This window comes from Coloeus monedula (assembly GCF_965178545.1).
Source record: "Coloeus monedula genome assembly, chromosome: 27".
Classification (NCBI taxonomy): Eukaryota; Metazoa; Chordata; class Aves; order Passeriformes; family Corvidae; genus Coloeus; species Coloeus monedula.
In genome coordinates this window covers 5215763-5238953 of record NC_138807.1, presented here as the reverse complement: position 1 = coordinate 5238953, position 23191 = coordinate 5215763, and the positions used below count along the sequence as shown (strand labels likewise).

At 48.0% G+C, this 23191-nt stretch overlaps 1 protein-coding gene across 2 annotated transcripts; it reads left to right on the top strand.

Moving 5' to 3' along the window:
- The first annotated feature begins 1515 nt into the window (after nt 1-1515).
- On the top strand, nt 1516-22760 carry UPF1 (UPF1 RNA helicase and ATPase). 2 transcript variants are annotated; one of them, XM_082298015.1, is made up of 24 exons: nt 1516-1759; nt 7253-7395; nt 7754-7843; nt 8083-8250; nt 9080-9260; nt 9722-9883; nt 10464-10548; nt 10697-10795; nt 11004-11112; nt 11897-12056; nt 12170-12288; nt 12532-12696; nt 12879-12993; nt 13077-13220; nt 14121-14334; nt 14515-14632; nt 15730-15886; nt 16764-16906; nt 17660-17834; nt 18528-18609; nt 19218-19379; nt 19494-19711; nt 20079-20201; nt 20300-22760. In XM_082298015.1, exons 1-23 carry the CDS (start codon nt 1535-1537, stop codon nt 20196-20198), a joined length of 3354 nt encoding a protein of 1117 aa, XP_082154141.1. In that variant the 5' UTR covers nt 1516-1534; the 3' UTR covers nt 20199-20201; nt 20300-22760. The 2 variants fall into 2 exon arrangements, with proteins under 2 accessions (XP_082154141.1, XP_082154140.1); XM_082298014.1 differs by having other exon boundaries at nt 10995-11112.
- Nucleotides 22761-23191: the final 431 nt, after the last annotated feature.

The window sequence follows — 23191 nt, the reverse complement described above, 5'->3', positions numbered from 1 at the left end:
TTTTCCAATCTCCATCTACATCTTTTCAGCCCACCAGCTGCAGATCTGGTACATGTTGTTTCAGGCCGGGCTTTATCCTACACCAAAAGCAAGAATATAAAATCAAAGTTATTTATAAGAGAAGGTACATACTTGCATCTTAGCTTGGTAGGGAAGAAGGACTGAATATCCAGCCTTTCCCAACACAGAAGTCCTCTTAAAAGGGATTTATTGTGTGCTGATCAAATGGAATAAGAGTAAATCCAAAGCTTTTTGTTTATTCAGGGATAGAAATGTGGTGCTCCCTTTTCTGCACAACCCTGACCTCGGAAAATCCCCAATCCAGCACCCTCAGAGCAGCTCAGCTTTCTCTCAGGGGTATGGGGTATTACAGGTGTAACAGGAATTACAGCTGAAGCAGGTATTACTGTAATTCCCGATTCTTAATTCCCACTTAACCCCCTGTGTCCCTCCCGTCAGTCCCAACGGGAACAGGCAGAGCTGGCAGCTCATGGGGGGCACAGGGCATGAAGGGACCGCACTGTCACCGCAGGGTCACCCATCACAGCCCCCTCATCTCCTCACAAGCGCCCAGAGCCACCGCATCCCCCTCAGTGACCTCTCCACCACCTCAGCCCCCACAGCTCCCGCCCCTCATCTCGATGTCCCATTGGCTGCAACAGCCGTCACTCAGACCCAACCCCCGCCCACAAGCTAATCTCAATAACCCATTGGCCGCCACAGCCGTCACTCAGAGACGAGCCCCGCCTCCTCAACGTGTGCGATGGGTGGGCGGGCGCTCACCCCCGCCCTCTCGCCCTCATTGGCTGCCACACCTGTCACTCACTCAGAATCAAACCCACCCCTCCGTGTGTGTGCGCACACCCCCCCTCTCCAGGCGGCTCTAAACACTCCCCACCCCTCCTTTCTCCTCATCTCGATGGTCCATTGGCCGCCGCCCGCAGCACTCAGGGCCCAACGCCGCCCATCCCCACCGCGTGCAGTGGGCGGGCGGGGCGCGCTCCCCTCCGTCCCACGAGCCCATTGGCTGCCGCACCCGTCACTCAGCGCCCAGCGCCGCTCCCGCCCTCCCGCGGGCTGCGGGGAACGGGCAGCGCTCCCCCTGGCGGCCGTGCGGGGCCTCGTACGTGCTGCGTGTGCGTCACCCCTGCCCGCCGCCCCCTCCCTCCCTCCCTCCCTCCCGCGCGCGCGCTGCCGTCGGCGCGTCCCCCGCGCGCGCTCCGCGTCACCGCTCACGGGCCTGGCGCGCGGCGGCCGCGGCCGGACGGACACTCGGACCCGGCCGGACAGTCGGACGCGGCCCCGCTCCTCTCCCTTCTCCCGCCCGTTGGCTCCGGGGCCGCCCGGCGACCCGGCCCGAGCGCGGCGGCGGCGGCGGGTTCGTTTTTGTGTGTGGGGGGGGCGCGCGGCCTGGTGCGCGCGGCGGATCCCGCCGCTCGCGTAGCGCGGCCGCCCGGGCTCGCTGAGGGGGAGGCCCGGGGTTGGGGGGGGGGGGTGGGAGCGAAGGCTCCCGGGGAGAGGAAGCGCCGCCGCCATGAGCGTGGAGGCGTACGGCCCCAGCTCGCAGACCCTCACCTTCCTGGACACCGAGGAGGCCGAGCTGCTCGGCGCAGACACACAGGGCTCCGAGTTCGAGTTCACCGACTTCACCCTCCCCAGCCAGACCCAGACCCCGCCCGGGCCCGGCCAGGCGGGGCCGGCACAGGGCCAGGGGCCCCCCGGCGCGGGGCAGGGAGCGCCGGGCCCGCTGGAAGCGCAGGTGAGGGGGGTCGTGAGGCGGCGGAGGAGAACCGGGGGGTCCGGAAGGGGCGGGCGGGGTTGGGCGCTCGGGGCCCCCCGGGCCGGGCGGGGAGCGGGAACCGCGTGTGGAGGGGCCCCGGGAGCCGGAATTGGAGCGAGTTACTCCAGGGAGAAAACTTGCGGCCGGCTGGCTGTGTCGCGATAGTTGTGTCGTTGTGATAGGGAGCTGAAAAAGCCACCGAGGGTGCGTGTTAAGTTTCAGGTTCTTTTTCCTTAAAACAAACACGGCTTTGGGTGGTGTTTGGTTATCGAAAGTTCAGTGCTGAGGAAATTCGGCTGGTTTACTTCCTGTCGCTAAAATGCGCTTTAATTTCTTCTTATTATTACTATTATTGCTATTTTTTTTTTCATTAATTTCCCCTTTTTTTGCTGCACGGCTGTTGGGCTGGTTTGCTTGGGGGTTGTACGGCAGGGACAGGCCTGAGACAAGTTCTGAGCTCTGTTTCCTCGTGGCTTAAAAACAGGTTTTAGTTTTAGGGTTTTTTATTTATTACATTCTGTTGATCGTTGGTACGCAAAAGACAATGAAATTGTATTTATTTAACAATTCACAGCTCGAGGGTGGGGGAGGAATTAGGATTACAGCTCATAAGAAGTGGTGCAAATGAAGATAACAATCTCAGTGTGCCCATAGTAAACAACAAAAACACTGAAGAACTCTCCTGTATTTTTTAAAAAGCCACACTTTTCTCCAGTTTAAAGATCATGGAATATTCAGTTTCTTTACAGACTCCTGAAATCCTGTTATTAACAGTTAAATGCTTGTGCATCACCCACGTGTTAAGGGATGAGTTTAAAGAGGTGTGCTTTAAGTGAGTTTTTATCCCCAAACCAAACATCCTGAACCTGGTTTTTGTCCTTTTACTTGCAAAACCTGCCCCAGCTGGGTCTGTGAGTGCAGCAAAGTGGGAGCAGGGAGCACCTCCAGCTCCACAGGTGTGCAGTGCAGGACTGAGGGAGGTTTTATCCTGTCCTGGGGGGTTATCCCAGCACAAATTGAATATTTTTTTATGCCTGAAAGTGCTCAGTGGCAGCAGGGACGTGCTCAGGTCACAGGGTTTGTAAGGCAGAGTTAGAGAGCCCTGGGCTGTTTGGTTTTTTTCTGTTTATTTGCAGCATTTGGATTTGGTAGAATTTATCCAATTTGGGCATTGAGAGATCAGAAATATTTTCTACCAGGAATAAAATCTTTGTGTACATTCAGACTATACATTAAATGACTAAAAAGAGGATTTGAATAAAGTTTAATTTTAAGGCTTTAATGGGTTGTGATCACTCCAGAACTCCCAGTAGAGAATATGTGGCCAAGGAGAAGAAAAACCACCTCAAAATAAGCCTCATAAGCTAAAAGTCCAGACAAGAGGATTATTAGTTGGTCTTTTCTTTTTGTCTAAACATGTTTGAAAACTCTTTGAAGCCAAAGTAAAAAAAGTAATAAAAGATCTGGAGAGCACATTCAGGTACTGGTTTTGTCTCCTGGCAAGAAGGAAGGGGTTTTATGTTGATGATTTTTTTTTTAAACCAGGGTGTATTTAGGTTTCTGCAAACTTTTGTGGTCATCCTGGTCCTCATTTTGATGTTAGAAATGTCATTTTTGGGGAGGAGGGATGGACCTGTTGCAACAGGGGCTCTCAGAGGTGGAACAGGCACTGTTTCCTCTTGAGCAAAGTAAAACAAACCCCAGGATCTGCTCAGACCTGTCCCTTTCAACGGGCTCAGAACTGATAAAATCAGAATTTAGGTGGTTTTTTAAAAGGTTCTGGGCAAAAGTTTTGCTGCCCTCACCAGATCGTTGAAGTTATTTGTGCTTTTTGGCAGAGGGCATCTTAAATAATAACTTCTCCAATTGATCAGGTTTTGCTTAATGAAATATTAGCCCTGTGATTATAATTAAAGCTAATTCAATAAATATTTGGAGCTGAGGAATATTGTAAACTTCTGCTCTGCTGTTTCTGGTGTCTTTTTAAAAAGATGAGTTGAACAATGCAGAGCACTTCATTTTTTAGAAAAGTGTGGTGGATTTAGTCTAAAAGAACTTTCTCAACCCATACTTAATTAATAGTTTAATAGTGTTAAAATTGATTCGTATGCAATTGACAAAAGTAGGAGTAGAGCAGAAACATTCCCTGTTGTTTTTTGTTTTTTTCAGAAAATTCTGTTTCCGTTTTTTCCTAGAATTCAGTAAACATAAGGATCGATTTTTTTAAAGTATTTTAAGAGGAGTTTAAAAGTTGCTCAGAAGTGTCCAAGGCCAGGTTTGAGCAACCTCTGGTCATGGAGGGTGTCCCTGGGTGGGCTTTAAGGTCCATTCCAACCCCAAACCATCCTGGGATTCTCTGGAATTCTCATTCCTGCCTCATTTTTTCACTCCTGCGGGTGGGATTTTGCTGATGGGTCCCACAGTGTGGATGTAACTCAGCTCCTGGAGTGGCTCAGGGAGGCTGGGGCAGCTCTTAGGTTTGTGGTCTAGCCTAGGGAGGCTGGATTTAATTTCCAGTCCTAACAAAGGCTGTTTTGTCCAGGCCAAACGAGTCCTTGTTGCTCAGGTCCCATCTGGAAGCTCCACTCCCTCCCAGGGGTGAGGCTTTCCCCAACATCCACTTCCTCCTTTGGAAAGGGAAAGCAAATCACCCTCACTGAGGGATTACAGCAAAGCTCAGGCAATGCTTTATAGCTCTAAAGAAAAGAATTACAAATAATAACAGCTGCCTTTGCCATACAACTCCAAAAATGTGGGGTTTTTTCAAAGTGTGAGGGGGAATTGCCTGAGCTGGGACATTGTGGTGTTGAAATCCATCAGCAGGATGGGGCTGAAGCCTTGGTACAGAACTTTTCTAGCAAAATACCTGCTGAAGTGCAATTAAAGTTCTTGTTGCAGCTTGAAATGCACCACTTTAAAGCAGAGCTGCATGAAGTGGCTGCAGGTGTGTTCACCTGGGGCTCTGCTCCTGGGCTGGGTGGGGTGTGGGAGCCAGGAGCAGGAATGGAGATGGGAATATTCTCTTGCCTCTCATCTGGGGACTCACAGGCAGCAGAATCCTGGAATGATTTGGGTTGGAAAACCTTAAAGCTTAAAAGTCCTAGAGGCAGGGACACCTTCCACTGTCCCAGGGTGCTCCAAGCCCCATCCAGCCTGGCCTTGGGCACTCCCAGGGATGGAGCAGCCACAGCTTTCCCGTCCCCCACTGGTTTCTATCCTTTAACTCAGTCCCTGGCCCTTATTTTCCCTCCCAGTGAGTATTTTGGAGGCCAGGAGAGGAGCGAGGAAGGCCCCAGGATTTCGGGAGTAGTTTAGTGGCACCTCAGCGCTCAGCCTGGAGCTGCCAAACTCGCTGTGCCAGAAGCTGCAGCCAAGGCTTTTTAAAATAGAGAAGCGGCCCCCCTGCCACCACAGCTGCTGGTGCCAGAGTTTTAATCCTATGCACATAGGCTGACATCACAGGAGGGTTTGGAACAATCACTTCCTCATTGTGAGCCTGCCAAGGGCTGGGACTGCGTTCACAGGACAGGTGACATCACTGCTGCCTCCCTGAGGGCTGGGACAGCACAGTCACTCCTGCACGACTTGCACTTGGAATTTTTTCATTTTCTGCCTTTAAAAAACCCCAAACCAAACCCAAACTTTGCTGCTTTTTTTTTTTTTTTTTTTTTAACAGGAAGTCAGGTTTTTTTGAGCACTCCAATAAAACGTATTAAAATCGACTGATCTTAAAGCAATGCATTGTGATTCTTTGGGGTAGGAATGCCTGGGAATGCTTGTAAGGAATTCAGATCAGCTTTGGCTTTGGAATTCCATCTGTGCCACGATGAGTTATTAAGTTCTCTTGCTGTTTTATAAAATGGCTCTATCAATTGGAAATGGATATTTCAAGTGGATATTTATCTGCTCACATCTGTGCAGATGCTGTTCCACAGCGAGCTGATGGGATTTGCCTTCATCCCACTAATGGGGTTGTGCTGCTGCTGCTGCTCCTTCAGTGGGGTTTTATTCCTTTTTCCATCTTCCCTTTTGCACGTTCGGTTCCTTTTGGCTGATTCTTTCTATTAAAAAAGGCAGAGCTTGGAGATAACATCAATAAAAAGCCAGCCCATTTATTTAGATGGTGTTTTACAAATGCTCCTCATTTCATTTGCAGAGATGGAAACGGAACTGGTGGCTTTGAGGGCAGGTCCTGACGGCTCGGGGCAAATGTGAAGTTTGGTTTTGAGTTTATCTCTTGCAATTGGCTGTTAAATTTTTAATCTGGAGTCTCTCTAAGTGAGAAATAGGCTGGGTTTGCTTCGTTTCTGAGTTACGGCTTGAAAAGGGCAACTTTTTATTTATTTTTTAATTTCTTTTATAAAAGGTTTTGTGTTCTCCCTGGGAGCAGCTTTCTGTCAGAATGAAGTTGCATCTACCAGATAAATTGCATTAAATCTAAGTTGTTAAAATATTGTATTCGTAGATAAAGGCCTTGAGTGATTTTTGTCCTATTTAGCTGGTTAAAATTTATAAATAAATCTTACCCTCAGAAACATTGGGGGGGTGTTAATGATCCCTGTGATGGGGAAATGACCCCAGCACTCCCCTCAGATGTGCTGTGAATATTACAGGCAACCCTTTCCCACATTTTCCACTCAAAATGAACGTGGATTAGGATAAACTTATCCCTATTCAGCTTTTGGTGGGATCTTGGCTAAAGAAGGCAAAGAATAAAGTGGCAGAACCAAGTTTTGGGGTCTTTCCCAGCATAATGTTGAGGTGCTAAAGCCCCTCAGGGTTGGAGAAATTAAACCAGGACACCTGGGAAGCCCAAGGGGCAACACCTGCAGTGGCCATGCCAAAATCCCAGCGTGACATCCACACCTCCTGGTGGTAAAAGTGCCAAAAAAAGGAGTTATTTTTAACAGGAGAAAGGCTGGGTGTGGGAAAGTTGCTGACACAGCACCAAATGTTGCAGAATTCCATGGTTCTGGCGGTCCATGGTGGATACAGAACAGGACTAAGCAGGGAAAGTCCTGTGCAATAAAGATCCTGTTTCCAGGTGGATCCCTGGAATAAAAAGAAGGGTGAGAAAACAGCTGCTGGAATTGTTGAAATGGAATTTTGTTATGTAAGACTGTGGAAAAATATAAATGCAGAAAAGCAATCTGATTTTTTTTTTTCCTGCTTATCAGTTGGAGTTTAAATAATCCTGTGAAACAGGAGGTAATGGAGCAAGTATTGATTGTAGGATTGTATGGAAAAATACAATCTGCAGGAAAGCAATCTCCTCCAGTTAACTTTTTCCAACTTATCAGTTGCAGTTTAAATAATCCTGGAAAACAGCAGTTGATGAAGCAAATATAGGTTATATAATGGGTGTGTTTCAGCTCTTGGCAGCATTTTTCTGTGGAGATTTTTAAATGGCACCCAAGATTTTGGGTGGAAGAGGAGTTTGGGGTTTATTTTGGGTGTGCACCTCCATTCCAGGTGAATGGTCCTGATGGAATCCTGCAGAATGGAGCTGTGGATGAGAACGTGGCCAAGACCAGCCAGCTCCTGGCAGAGCTCAACTTTGAGGAGGATGAAGAGGACACTTATTACACCAAGGATCTCCCTGTGCACGCCTGCAGGTGAGAGCCAATCCCTGAGAATTCCAGAGGGAGGGAAAGGTGGATTTTGGGAACAACTTCCTGTGCTGCTCTCTGAGTTCTCATCCAGATGTGGAGCTGCCACATTCACTTTTGGCCACCTCTGAGCTCCCCCGGGAATAAATCCCAGGCTCAGCCAGCCCAGTGGTGGGAAGTTTTAAAATATTTGTGGCTCACAGCAGAAATTTGGCTCCTCTTTGATGCTTCTCCCAACACTGTTGTTCCCCAATTTCCACTTCCCCTTATTTATGTGCACTGTAAATTGAGTTAGAGCTTGGATTTGGATTTTCCTCTAAGTAAGTAGCCAATCACTTCCTGGTTTTTTCCCTTGGAATTGCAGTTACTGTGGGATCCATGACCCTGCCTGTGTGGTTTACTGCAACACCAGCAAGAAATGGTTCTGTAACGGGCGTGGAAACACATCTGGCAGGTAAATGGGGAAATGATGGAAATAAAAATGGCAGTTTTGTACCCATTTCCTCTCACACTCAAAGCATCCATGCACTGAGAAACTTCTGGAACTGTTCCCAACATCTTTGCTGGGATGGAACGAGGCAGATCCTACCAATGTCTGCCACCATAAACAGATTTGTGTTTTAATAACTAATAATCAAGACTAAATGTGATTTAGCTGTGAGATTGCTATAAACCTGTGCTGTTTGCTTGCAGCCACATTGTGAATCACCTGGTGAGAGCCAAGTGCAAAGAGGTGACTCTGCACAAGGATGGACCTCTGGGAGAGACTGTCCTGGAATGTTACAACTGTGGCTGTCGGAACGTTTTCCTCCTCGGCTTCATCCCAGCCAAGGCTGACTCTGTGGTGGTTCTGCTGTGCAGGTGAGAGAAGGCCTTTGCTGCCAACTCTCCTGCATAATCTGGTTTTTAAAAAGCAACCCTTGCTTTCATTTTGTCCCAAAATGTGTTTTATATTCTGGTTTGCCACCCTTTTTCCTTCAGGTGGTCATAGAGAGTTCAGGAGTGCAGGTGGATAATGCAGCAAAGGGAGTTCTGTTATGCTGGGCAAACATCTTAGTTCTGTAGAAAAGTATTTTTCCAAACTTGTGCATTCCTTAATGGAAGAAAGGAGTTTTTTCCCTTTTTTTTTGAGCTTTGGAAGAGTCACAGATCAGTTCAGGAAGTTCAGGAGCCATGGAACAGTGACTCTCCCTCAGGATTTTTTCTCTCAGCTCACAGAATCATTTGAGACCACAGTAAATCAGAAATTGTTCTGACAGGCTCAATCAGAAATGAAAATTTATAATTGTGTGTGTTTTAATTCAGTGCTGTCACTGTGTATCTGACAGTAGAAATTGTGTTTCTGTGAAAGGAGTTCTGTTTGGGAAATAATCCCATTTTCTGATCTGTGTGTGCACAATCCTTATGGATTGTAACCACCTCCGAAGGTGTCATATTTAATATTTTAAATGCAAACTTTTTCAGTCCTAGAAACACCCAACAACACTTCTCACAATCCTGACCCTTCCCAGTACTGAAATAGCAAATACTGAAAAATGAATTTTCCCAGCAGACTGGGGTTGTTTTGCTGGTTTTTTCCTGTTTCTTGAGTAGTTTCAGGAGCACACCAGCCCTGCTTTTACCCTCCACGCCAGGCTTTTCCTTACACTTGTCTAATCTCCCAATTCCTTGCTGTGTTTTGGTTGTGCAGGCAGCCATGTGCCAGCCAGAGCAGTTTAAAGGACATCAACTGGGACAGTTCCCAGTGGCAGCCCCTGATCCAGGACCGCTGCTTCCTTTCCTGGCTGGTGAAGATTCCGTCGGAGCAGGAGCAGCTCAGGGCCCGGCAGATCACAGCCCAGCAGATCAACAAACTGGAAGAGCTCTGGAAGGTACAGCCTGGGGGTTTTTTGGGGATATATTTTACCAATTCTGATTTTTTTTTGAAGGAAGGACAAGACTTTTAGGAACTCTGTAAGGCAGAAATCACACAAGGTTTAAATCCTGCTGTGCCACTTGGAATTGGTTAAAGGATTCAGGAAACTGTTGAAAGCTTCACCAACTTGAAAAGCAGCTTTCCTTGCTCATATCTTCCACATATCTCTGCCTTAAGTGATGCCCAGCAGAGCAGGGAATTGTTGTCCCATTCAGTTACTGGGTTTTTGAGAGGTTTTGTGTCCATCCTTTAAATTTAAGCTGGGTTTAACCATGACTTGTAGAGCCTTGGTGTAGTTTTAAGGGTGGTTCCACCTTGATATCACTCCCTGTATCAGTAAAACACAGTTCTATCAGTCCTGCTGTCACTTTCTATACTTCAGACTTTGAAACAAAGCATCTGTGCTTTGAATTCCAGGAAAATCCATCTGCAACCCTCGAGGACTTGGAAAAACCTGGTGTTGATGAGGAACCCCAGCATGTCCTGCTTAGATATGAAGATGCTTATCAATACCAAAATATATTTGGTCCTCTGGTCAAGCTTGAAGCAGATTATGACAAGAAACTCAAGGAATCTCAGGTAAAATGTGTGAGATTTGCCTGTTAGAGGGGCTGCTGATCATTCTCTGGTATCAAACGTGGTCACTTCCCAGCACAACAGGAAACCTTGAGTGAAATAAATAAATATCTTAATTGTTGTGATAATCAGCATTGATGGTGCTGTCTGATAGCAGGGGGAGGAGAGGAAAATCCTCACAGTGAGGGTTTTTAAGAGCTTGAAACACTTGGGAACTTCTCACCTTCTCTGTGTTAAAGTTTTTTCTGTCCCAAAACTGCAGCTTTTTGTTACCCTCAGAACCTGCAGTTCTCTGTCAGGGAAATGGGAATTCTGGGAGGTCCTGGAAACATTTAATGAGTGTTTGAAGGGTGGGAGAATTACACAGCTGGTGAGCAGGACTTTGTTTCTCGTCATTAATTCTTGTAGAACAGAATTCACCTTCTGCAGGTGCTGTGAACTCAGCCACAGGAATAAATACAGATTTTTGTGATGTTGGAACAGCAAGTTTTGTTATTTCTCCACTGTTTTGAAGCACAGGACTGTGGTGGTTGGCAAACAGCTCTTCAAGAACATAATAGGTGCTTTTTTTTTTTACCCTCAGACCCAAGATAACATCACAGTCAGGTGGGACCTGGGCTTGAACAAGAAGAGAATTGCTTATTTCACTTTGCCAAAGACTGATTCAGGTAAGGACACCTCGACTGTCTCTTTGTCAGGGTTTTTTTTCTGTCTGCTGAATAAAATCAGTGTTCAGAGCACTCTGGGGATTGGCCTGGGATAGCTCTGGAAGGTTTTTGTGGTTGCTGAGAGCTTTTTTTTGTCCTTCCTTTGCAGACATGCGCCTCATGCAAGGAGATGAGATCTGCCTGAGGTACAAGGGAGACCTGGCCCCCCTCTGGAAAGGAATTGGGCACGTTATCAAAGTTCCTGATAGTATCCTTTACTTAGAGAGCCCTCAGCAAGGCCAAGCCAAGGCTGGAGTCGTTAAGAAAGTCATTAATTATGTCTAAAAGTAATTCTCAGCTGATTTTAAATTTGTCGGGGGGAAGCGGGGGGGAGAAGTGCTGAAGAAAATCACCAAAATTGGGAAGAATAAAATTCAAATGTTTGCTCTAAATTACTACTTAACGAGGTTCTACAGATTATGGTGATGAGATAGCCATCGAGCTGAGGAGCAGCGTGGGAGCTCCCGTGGAAGTCACTCACAACTTCCAGGTGGATTTTGTGTGGAAATCGACTTCCTTTGACAGGTATTGAGGCAGCACCTCAGAACTTGGCAGGCACTGGATGCACTCGGTGTAGATTTTTGTTCTTTGCCTTCAGGGAGTGTTTTTGAACAAAAAAAAATTGTCTTGCTTTGGCACCACCCATCAGAAATCCCAGTGTGTGGTGAATGCCTGGCACCTGGTTCAGAGAGCCTGACTTGGGCTAGAAGTGGAATCAATGGCATAAAATGGCCAATTGTTCTCATTTTGAAGGGTTTGTTGCAAATACATCAAAGGAGGAAATTTACCTTGTGTTTAATTAGAAACATAAGAAGGAAAACAATTTTGTAGTTCAGCTTCCTGAAATTGCTTTAAATAGTTAAAATTTCAGAATTTGGCTGTGGGGCCCACAGGCTTCAGCCATGTCTGTGTTTTGTAAGACAGCAGCTGGCTTCTTATCCTATTACTAGAATTCCCTATTATTGGTATATCCTATTGTTATTATCTCCTCTTACCCTTTTATTTTATTCATTATGGTTGCAAATTTTCTTCAAGTCTTTCACCTCAAATTACTGTCACAGCTTCTGTCAGCACAGGCTGGTTCCTGTCCACATTTTTCTGGGAATACCTTGTAATGTTCACATGGGGAAAAAGGCAAAATCTGTGTTCTCAGAGTGTCATTTTTGTGATTTTAATTAGTGTTGGATGTTGTTCTTTTTCCCATTTGTGCCTGGTGTCTGATTACCCTCCCTGTAGGACACCTGTGGGTGGTTGACTTGAGGCCACACTTACCTTTAGGAATGATTTTCCTTCTTTTCCCTCATTTCAGAATGCAGAGTGCTCTGAAAACATTTGCAGTGGATGAGACCTCGGTGTCTGGCTACATCTACCACAAGCTGCTGGGCCACGAGGTGGAAGATGTCATCATCAAATGCCAGCTGCCAAAGCGCTTCACAGCACAGGGACTCCCTGATCTCAACCACTCTCAGGTAACCTCATCTCCTCTCACTGCACAGGATGAGAGAAAGGGTTTATAAATAGAGCTTAAACAACTTAGATCCTGTGCTTTGAATGTTGAATAGCAATAAACCTTATTTTTTAGGTTTATGCTGTCAAGACTGTCCTGCAGCGTCCTCTGAGCCTTATCCAGGGTCCCCCTGGCACTGGGAAGACAGTGACATCAGCCACCATCGTGTATCACCTGGCCAGGCAGGGCAACGGGTGAGAGCTGCTCTCTCTGAAGCTTTAGGGATGAGGCTACTTGATTCATGCAAAGCATCACCTTGATTTTAAAACCAAAAATCATTTGTATCATTGAACTGTATTTTCTGGGGGGACTTGGAGTCCTTTCACAAAACACCCTCCCCCGTATATTTTTAGGGGATGTGTCATTATTTATATTTTATTGCAAGTTTAATGGAAAAAAATTTCCAGTTGATTGAGAGTTTGGGGTGATTTTTGCAGGCCTGTGCTGGTGTGTGCCCCCAGTAACATCGCTGTGGATCAGCTGACGGAGAAGATCCACCAGACTGGCCTCAAAGTGGTTCGGCTGTGTGCAAAGAGCCGCGAGGCCATCGACTCACCCGTGTCCTTCCTGGCACTGCACAACCAGATCAGAAACATGGACAGGTGAGGAATGAACAAGAACCTCAGTTTTAGTGTTTAAGATGGACACAGCTGATGGGCATTGTCACCCTTGCACCGTTATTTGCTTGATGGAATTACTTCTGCTTTAGTTAAAAATCACTTTCGCTGCAATCCTACAAAGCTGGTGGTTGGGCTGTGAAGCAAAACTCCTGCTTTTTTTGCAGCATGCCAGAGCTTCAGAAGCTGCAGCAGCTCAAGGATGAGACTGGAGAACTTTCCTCTGCTGATGAGAAGCGTTACCGGGCGCTGAAGCGCACGGCAGAGCGGGAGCTGCTCATGGTGAGGCCCTGGGGCTGCCACCCCAAATCCCTGCCTGTCTGCTGATATCACAGTGCTGATCCCTGCTTTCCTCCCTGTCCCAGAATGCTGATGTGATCTGCTGCACCTGTGTGGGAGCTGGAGATCCCAGACTGGCCAAGATGCAGTTCCGCTCCATCCTGATTGACGAGAGCACCCAGGCCACCGAGCCGGAGTGCATGGTGCCCGTAGTGCTGGGGGCAAAGCAGGTAAATCCCTGGATTCCCTCTAAAAAGGAATTTATAAACACAGCAGGAAATAGCACTGAGCACTCACATTCCCACTGTAGGTGCACAAAATGTTTCCTTTTCCATAACATAGACCTAACTGATTTTATTTTGGGTTAGCCCTGTTAATTTTGGGTTAGCCCTGTTAGTTTTCTGTTCCCATGGCCTGGAAGGTGTTGGTGCTGTTGGAACAATCTGGAGAGTGAATAAGATTTTATATTAAAATGATCAGCTGCAAAGAGAGTGACACTAAAGGTTTCTGAGCCTTTGGGGAGATCTGAAGCTTATCACAAGTCAGAGTGATTAATTCCTAATATGTCAGGCAGTGGTTTAAACTGACAGAGAGTGGGTTTGGATTTGATATTCAGGAGAAATCGTTGCCTGTGAGGGAGGGGAGGCAACAGGTTGCACAGAGAAGCTGTGGCTGCCCCATCCCTGGAAGTGTCCAAGGCCAGGATGGAGAAGAGAAGCTCCAGGGAGACCTCAGAGTCCCTTGCAGGGCCTAAAGGGGCTCCAGAAAAGCTGGAGACGGACTTGGGACAAGGGATGGAGTGACAGGACACAGAGAATGGCTTCCCACTGCCACAGGGCAGGGTTGTATGGGATATTGGGATGGAATTCTTGGCTGGGAGGGTGGAGAGGCCCTGGAATGGAATTCCCAGAGCAGCTGTGGCTGCCCCTGGATCCCTGGCAGTGCCCAAGGCCAGGTTGGATGGGGCTCAGAGCACCCCGGGACAGTGGAAGGTGGGCAGGGGGTGGCACTGACTGGGCTTTAAGATCTCCCAACCCAAATCACAATTCCGTATTTCTCAGCAGGATATTTTTATTATTCTAAACAAACTCCAGCAACCAAACTGAGCTATCCCCAAACTCTCCCCACAGCTGATCCTGGTGGGTGACCACTGCCAGCTGGGCCCTGTGGTGATGTGCAAGAAGGCTGCCAAGGCTGGGCTGTCCCAGTCCCTGTTTGAGAGGCTGGTGGTGCTGGGCATCCGGCCCATCCGGCTGCAGGTGCAGTACCGCATGCACCCCGCCCTCAGCGCCTTCCCCTCCAACATCTTCTACGAGGGATCGCTCCAGAACGGGGTCACCGCAGGTAAGAGGCTCCTGCAAGCCCCCCTTCCCCTCAGCAGGGATCAAAGCAGGTGTTCTCTCATCTAGCTTAGGGTTTTGAAGAAAAAAAAATGGCATCGTGCTCTGTTTCGAGGTGCTTTGATATGGAAATTGCAAAGTGGTGTTGCTGATTTGTTGTGTTCCCTGTTCTTGTGCTCCTCAGCTGACAGGGTGAAGAAAGGCTTTGATTTCCAGTGGCCCCAGCCTGACAAACCCATGTTCTTCTACGTGACCCAGGGACAGGAGGAGATTGCCAGCTCAGGCACCTCTTACTTAAACAGGTGAGCAAAACTCTGCTATCTAAGCTTGGCCTCAGTGTTCAGGGCAGGGCTGGGGATTCCTCAGTCAATGAATAAAACCTCCTTTGCTGCTTTAATAAAAGCTGCCAGCAAGGGGGGTGCAGCCTGAGCTGCATTTCAGAATTGGTTTGCCCTGGGCTCCTTTTTTAGCAAACCAGGAGAAAAAGGCACCAGGTGGGAGCAGCTCAGAGCTGGAGTGGGCTGGGATTGTTGTGTGGAGGAGTTCTTCCCTCACTGGGTGTAGGAGCATGGGGTGATGAAGTGCCTGATGTGGATGAATTTGGGCCAGCAGGAAATGCTGATCAAGTCACATTTTGAATTCCAATAACTCCCAAAGCAGAATCCTAAAGCTCAGATTTTGGTGGCAGTGCAAAATGGATGGAAATGAACTTTTTTTTCCTATCCCTTTTTTCTGCACATTCCAACTTCTTTGTCAACAAATAAACTTAAAATTTGCTCCTCTTGGGTCATGATTGTTCATGTGCCTGGCAGGGAAACCAGCCCAACTTGTGAAAAAAATATCAGCCGAGATATTTTTAATCTCATTCTGTTTCCTGAACAGCATGTGCAAGACTGGATACAGTGCAGCAGATTGTGCACAGACAAACAGCACAATAGTTGGCTGATAGGGGGCATTGACATTCAAAACATTCTATATTTAAAGCTTTAAGATAAAGCAGCTGAAGGATCTGGGGGATGTTTGGAATGATGTTGATTATAAAAGTTACACGTGTACGTTCAACTCCAGCAAGAAATTTCATTTGGAATTAGGGGGGTTTGCTGTTCCAGGAAGTCCTGCTGTGCAGTTCTGAGAAGGTGGGGGTGAAATTTGTGTTTTTTCTGAGATCTCTGAGATGCTGGGTTTGGCCCCAAATTCCTCGGTGCCTGTCCTGAGTGAGGAGGTGACGGGTGCTGAATGTTCCTGCCGAGCTTGAGCCAAATTAATTGGTGGTGCTTGAGCAAAATTGATCTTTCTATTGAAGCATCCTCATGTGGAAGGCTTTTAGATCCCATTAACTTGCTAAAAACTGAGCCCTAATGCCCTGATCCTCCTTGGTTGACCCAATCTGCCTCTCCAGGACGGAAGCTGCCAACGTGGAGAAGATCACCACGAAGCTGCTCAAAGCTGGGGCCAAACCTGACCAGATTGGCATCATCACCCCCTACGAGGGGCAGCGCTCCTACCTGGTGCAGTACATGCAGTTCAGTGGCTCCCTGCACACAAAGCTCTACCAGGTACTGGGCTGCACAGAAGCCCAAAAGGCACAGATGGTGAAATTCTCAGTATTTTTATGTTTACTCCATCTTCAGGCTCTTGGTCGGTGTTGATTCATTTTTCAATTTTTAAGCTGGATTTGGTTAAAATCGAGAAGAGTTAGGAGGTGCCAGTGGGAACAGGTAAAGGAGGAAGCCCTGCTAAAATCTATGTGGAAAGAGCCTCCAACAAATCCTCTGAGGCACAGGAGGGAGAGGTCACTGGGGCTCCAGCTGTGGAAAACCTTGTGCCTTCATCAACTCCCTGTGCCAAGGGACGTGCAGGAAACCAAGCAAATAAATCCTGGTGGCCACATGATTTATTTGCTTGGGAACACGTCCTGCCAGCAGTGAACTCCTCCACCAAACATAAAAATGAGCTGCTACAAACAGGACAGTTATTATGTTTAATATGGCCTTGTTTTGCAAGACTGAGAACTTGAGCAGTGTTTTCACTGCAGGGAAACTTGGTGGAAATACTTTTCCCTATGCCAGGAATGATGTGTCCCTCAGATTCAGGTTTCTCAGAGCTAATTTGGAGCTCTCATCCTACAAATTTTGGAACAGTCAGAACTTTTTGGCAACACCCTCAGCAAAGAGCTGCTTTCCACAGTTTTGGGGAAACAGGAGAACCATAAAGCGCTGAACATGAAAGGAATTTCTCCTGAACTGAGACTCTCTGTTCCCCTCTGGGGAAGCTGTTCAGTGCCCAGAGGAATTACCAAATCATCCCCCACTCCAAAACCAACATTTTTCTCAGATGAGGGGAAGGTTCAGTGCGTGGCCAGAGCGTTTGGCAGTGCCTGTTGGTGGCAGAGCTGTTTTGCTTCCGTGATTTACGTGTTTTCCTCTGTTCCAGGAAGTGGAAATTGCGAGTGTGGATGCCTTCCAGGGCAGGGAGAAGGATTTCATTATCCTGTCCTGTGTGAGGGCCAACGAACACCAGGGAATTGGGTTCCTCAATGACCCCAGGAGGCTCAACGTGGCCCTGACAAGAGCCAGGTAAAGGGACATTGGGCACGTGGAGGGAGCTGCAGGGATGGAGTGGCAGGACACAAGGAATGGCTTCCCAGAGGGCAGGAATAGATGGGAATATCGGGAAGGAATCCTTCCTGTGAGGGTGGGGAGGGGCTGGGATGGATTTCCCAGAGCAGCTGTGGCTGCCCCATCCCTGGAAGTGTCCAAGGCCAGCTTGGAGCAGCCTGTGACAGTGGGAGGTGCCCCTGCCCATGGCAGGGGTGGCCCTGGATGGGCTTTAAGGTGCTTCCAACCCAAACCATTCTGTGCCATTTTTATCTGCTCATCTCAGCCCATGTCATCATTTGGCATCAGTAGATTTTAGAAGCCGCCGTGTCCTTCCCGTTCTCAGGACAGATCCCTTCCCCAGCAACCATTTCTTGGCCATTTTGCTTTTTGTAATGGATTTGATTCCAAAAAGGCTGATCAGGAATCCAGCACGATGCTGCTTGGCTTCCCTGCTGTCTCCAGCCTTTAAAACCAGCACAGGGTGGTTTGGTTGAATACAGAGCAAGCCTGAAGGAGGAAGTTTGTGCTGATTGAGAAACTGGCTGCAGCAATCTCCTTCCAGGTGTTGAGCCACCCTCTGGAAATGATTGCTGTAAACAATTCCAGTTGCATCAGGCTCCTCCTGGAGCTCCCATTTTGCTGCCAGAGAGAAGAACCCGGGGGCTGTTCTGACATCAGCATGGCTTTAACTGTGACCCAGTTAATTTTGCTTCCTCTGCTGTTGCACAGGTATGGGGTGATCATCGTTGGGAACCCCAAAGCCCTGTCCAAGCAGCCCCTCTGGAATCACCTCCTGAATTACTACAAGGAGCAGAAGGTGCTGGTGGAGGGGCCCCTGAACAACCTCCGGGAGAGCCTCATGCAGTTCAGCAAACCCCGCAAGCTCGTCAACACCATCAACCCCGTGAGTGACCTCCCCTGGCCCTCAGGGCTGCTGACAGCAGCCAATTAGGCCTTGATGGATTAATTAATCATAAATGGCTGCAATGAGCCACCCACACAGCCTCACACCCCCAGAAGTTTCCATTTTTGCTGCTTTTTGATGCAGCGTGACTTCAGGGGGAAGCAGCTGCTGCCGCTGCTGTCCCCAGGCTGAGCACTGGGAGAAAAGATTTCATTATTTCTTTTTAATTGCAGGATTTTATGAGGGGTAAATTCTGAGGTGAATGAAATAAAGGAACTGGTTTGTGTAGAAAGGGCAAGCTCACTTAACCCTCAAGCTGCAAATTTTATGCTTGATTTTTAACATAAATGCTTATTTTGGGGGAGCTTGGTAGCCACCACAGGACAGCGAATAGAGCAAGGCAATTCTCAGGGGCTCAAAATAGACTGAAAACTCATCAAATGTTTCACAGTTTGGGAGAGGCTGCTGTTAAATCTTATTTTTGGTGCTCAAGATGTGGCTGGAATAAGAATTAAAGGTTTTCTATGTGTTAGAATTAATGTTTCCTCAACACTTGCGTGATCTGTGGAGTTTCACTGTGTTTTTACCCCAAATAACTTCCACTGAGGTTAACTTCCACTTCACTGAGGTTGCAGTGCAAGGTCTTCTGGAAAAACAATTAGGATGAGTGCCTAATTCCCAAAATCTCTGCAGGGTGCCCGTTTCATGACCACTGCCATGTATGATGCACGGGAGGCCATCATCCCAGGCTCTGTCTACGACCGCAGCAGCCAAGGTAAAGGAAATTCCCCAAATTCACTTTTATGGCTTTATTTTTCCCCTAACCAGCCCCTGAGGTGTCACACCTTACACACTTCAAACTTGGAAACTTCTTATATTAAACTTGTGAAACTTTTGAATTTGTTAAAGTTTTAAACTTCAAACTACAGAAAAATACAGAATTTGAGGGCTGAAAATATTTGAGATGCGTTTGAGGGTTAAAAATGCTTTGGATGAAGCTAAGGGCTGAAAATGTTTGGGATGAATTTGAGGGCTGAAAATCGTTAGGATCTGCCTGGCTTTTGCTCTGTGTAAATAGAATCCCAACCTGATGTGTGCAAAGCAAGTGCAAAATGAGGGGAAAAGGAGGGTGAGAAGCATTTCAGGAATCTCAGACGGTTCTGTGAAGAGGAGCTGTGGGAGTGAGCGTGTGTTGGATGAGTTTATGGGATTTCCAGGTGCGGAATAAACAGCGAGGCAGAAATGCTGGTGGCTCTTGGCACTGGGAGCTCGTCCTTTTCCACGACTGCTCCATCCTGTTCCACCCCGTTAAAATCAGGCCTAGGAACTGACCTTGGAATATCCAGGATTCCTGCAATCCCTGTGCTTTTCTCTCTTTCCCAGGGCGCCCATCCAACATGTACTTCCAAACCCACGACCAGATCGGGATGATCAGTGCTGGCCCCAGCCACGTCACTGCCATGAACATTCCCATCCCCTTCAACCTCGTGATGCCCCCGATGCCTCCCCCGGGCTACTTCGGCCAGGCCAACGGCCCCGCTGCAGGTACAGGGGGGGAAAAGTGGCCAGGAGCCACTTGGAAGGGATCAAATCTCTTTAAAAAAATGTGGTTTTACCTATAAAACCTCTCACTGTTGGGTGGGATGAACTCTTTTCCAGGCCGTGGGGCTCCCAAAGGAAAGACCGGCCGTGGCGGGCGGCAGAAAAACCGATTTGGGATTCCTGGCACGAGCCAGTCCAACCTCCCCAACAGCCAGGCCAGCCAGGACGTGGTGTCCCAGCCTTTCTCCCAGGGCCCCCTGACTCAGGGCTATATCTCCATGAGTCAGCCCTCACAGATGAGTCAGCCTGGGCTCTCCCAGCCGGAATTATCCCAGGTGAGCGTGGCTGGAGGGATGTGGGGAGGTTTTCCTGGGGTTTGTGTTGGTGAGCCATGCCTGCACATCTCCTTCCTGAGGGAAATGAAACCGAAAGTGCTCTCGGTGACTCAGCTGCAGCATTTACACCCTGCACTTGTTGGACTCTCAAAGTGCACAAGGGCGTGAAAGTGAAATGTTGCTTCAGCTGGGGCTTAACTTTGAGCTGATGAGCAGCTCAGAAAAACCTTAATTTGGGGAAATTCTGCACCAAAAAAAGCAGATTTTAAAAAACAATCAAACCCTCTCAGCTTTATCATTAACCTGCTTCTGCTTTGCACTTGAGCTGACACTGACTTGGAGGCTTCCCTCACCTTTTCCCTTCCAGGACAGTTACCTTGGTGATGAGTTTAAATCCCAGATTGACGTGGCGCTGTCACAGGACTCAACTTACCAGGGGGAACGTGCATATCAACATGGTGGAGTGACGGGACTGTCACAGTATTAGAGTGTAAGAACCCCCCCGAGTCCCCCTCCCCTGATTTAACCCTTTGGGCAGGGTTTGGATGAGCAGGGCCATCCCTAACCAAGCTCTCGTTTTCCCTCCAGGTTGAGGAAGAAGAGCTAAGCTTGTGTGGAGCTTAGTTCATCAGCATTTTATTCTGGGTAATAAAAAAAATAAAATAAAATGGATACCTGTTTTCCACTGCTAAAACTGAAGCACCACTGTGTGAGAGCAACAGGAGAAAGAAACCAACCAACGGAGAGGAGAGAGAGAGAGAAAGGAGCGCGCGAGAGAGCCACTGCTAGAGCTCACTGAGACAAGGAGACTGACCGAGAGGAGAGAGAGCCCTGAAGGACTGGCTGGCGCCTCACTGGGAAGGAACTCACCCCAACAGGAGTGGTCAGCTGAGTCCCTGCTCCCCCAGTCACCCCCAGCTCCAGAGAAGGGCCTTAAAAGCAGGTTTCACTTCATTCCATACTTCTCTTTGCGAGCAGGGCATTAACTTTTCAGAGCAGATGGGGAGAGGAAAACCCTCATCTCAGAGTTGGGCTCCTTTTGCAAGGGGTACTAAAATATTTTAGCAGTAACTGTTTACATTTTAGAAGCAGAGTATCTGAGAGAGGGGGAAAAAAGAGAGAGAGAGAGAGAGAGTCCCTGACTGGGTGACAGCCAGCCAAGCAGAAATCCAGCTGCTGCTCAACTCTGAGGTGCAGGTTTTGTTGTCCAACACTGGCTCTGAAATTTGTGTCATCGTGTCGCCCACATTCTGAACGAGGTGGTTTTAAAAGAGATTCTTTCAAAAGGAGCACTGAATTTTTTAAGAAGTTTTGTCTCTGAATTCTTAGTGGTGGACCTGGGAGATTTAGATCCTTGTTCTGAGAAGCTTATATTACAAAAAAACGAAAAAAAAAACCAAAAAAAAAAAGTTTCAAACAAAAAATTAGAGCACCAACCTTGAGAACTTTCAGTGTGATTTAAAGTTGCAGCAATCAGCCTCTTCTTCCTACATGGGATAGCAGTTAGAGTGAGAGGAGCCTGCGTGCTCGAGCAGGAGGGTTTCAAAGTGTTTTCTGTATGCTTTAATTGGCAACTGTCTGGACTCTACTCTGTGAAAAACAGCCTTTCTGTAAGATGAACTTTATGCTTGAAAGGGGACGGGTTCCTGTGCCCTTCGGCCCTGGAGGGAAGATGCAGCCAGGCCTGCTTTGGTCCCCACGGATTTGGGGGAGGAGTAGTGGAAACTGGGGATTATTTTGGTTGGGAAGTAAAGACTCCACGCCACTGCAGGAGCAGGATGGACAAATGGACAAAGCAGGCAGGTGGTGGAAGGTGGCCTCTGAGAGAGAGCTGGGTTTAATGGGAGAGAATGGGTCAGGCTTTGGGGTGGCTCCTTCGGTGATTAAGGCAGGCAAGGGACAGATTGAGGTGTTGGAGCGAGCCCGGAGCTTTCAGGGAGTGGCCACGGCTGCGCCAGCCCAGCTGGGGATCAGGACTGAGAACAGCACACGAGGAGAAGCCATCCACGTTCTGAGTTGTACCCATGTCTTAAACAGTCATAGGGGGACACTGGGAGCATTTCATTTCTGTCAAAACCTTTCTAGAAACAGCGCAGAGAGAATTGACGATTCCTCCAGACCCATTTTTAGCAGACCCCGAAATTAGAATAACCTTTACCTCCCAATTGGCAGCAGCAGCAGCAGAGATTGATCCAGAACCTGGGTGTTCCTCAAGCTGGAGTGAAGGTAGCTTTACACTCTAAGGGCTCCAAGTGTTTCTAGTCTTTTTGGGGGGGGGAGAACTCAAAATACCTCTCATGTGAATGTACTTCAAACAGCTCAAACCCCATTTTTTGTACCCGGGGCGGGGGGAAGCCCTTTCATTCCTGTCCTTCCTGTAGATCCTTGCCCTGGATTCGCCCCGAGTGTCTGACCTGGTGTGGAACAGCCCCAGCCCGGGAGGGACGTGCTCCCCCACCCCCCGGGGGGAGCTCCAGAAACTGCAAAAACTCAACTAACAAAACCCATTCTTTTCTCATCCAAAGCCTCCAGAGTTTAGACTTCTAAAACAGTGAAAGAATGGAGACACAGGCCACCTTCCTTCCTTGTGAGATGGACTGTTTTATTTATTAACATTGCCGAAGGGCTTTTTAATTTTTTTTCCTTCGTAGGCTGCGTAGTGGCGTAGACTTTTCTGATAGGTTTAAGCTGGCCCCCTCTGTGCAAAGCTATCCATGAGTAATGTAGCCCCCTCCTCTCCCCTCACCCCTTTATTTCACTGCTGGGAATGCTTGCCTCTGCTTCGTGCTGGTTTTTTCCTTTGTAGCAGTTAAAACTCTTGAGTTTTACAAATCCAGACATCAGTGCTAGCACGGTGTTAAAACTCTTCTTTTTTTTTTTCTTTTTTTTTTTTTTGGATTAATTATATTTTTTTTTTGTCTCAGTTTTGTTTTAAAACCTGTTTGTCATCAATAAAAAAATAACGAATAAACAGCTCTTGCATTCAAGGTGGCCCCTTAAGTTTCAATGAGGAAACCATGCAACGTTCATTAAAGCTTTAGTCTGATTGTATAAACTTCAAGTTTATTACTTTTTTTAAACACGGACTAGTACAAAAGTGGGGGTGTGCATAGCAGAGGGGGGTGAGCAACGAAACTGGGGAAACTGGGAAATGCCCCCACCCTCTTCCAGCCCGTGCAGGGGGTGGGAGCCCCAGGATTTGGGAAAAGCTGGAGCTGGAGGGGCCCAGCCCAGCCTGGAAACTCCCCCTGCCCTGCAGGAAACACGAACATGGCTTTGCCCTGCCAGGCTCGGGGGTGGGGGCTCAAAGCTGGGCCTGGGGGGGTCGGGGTGGGGTTTTAGGCCTGGCCTTGGCACCACCCTGGGCACAAACTCACGCCAGGGTGACCCCAGGTCCTGTCCTGGTTGGCCACAGGGACAAACCCAGGAATACTCAAAGATTTTCTTCCTCCTGCCCGTCTTAAATCAGAACTAAATGGC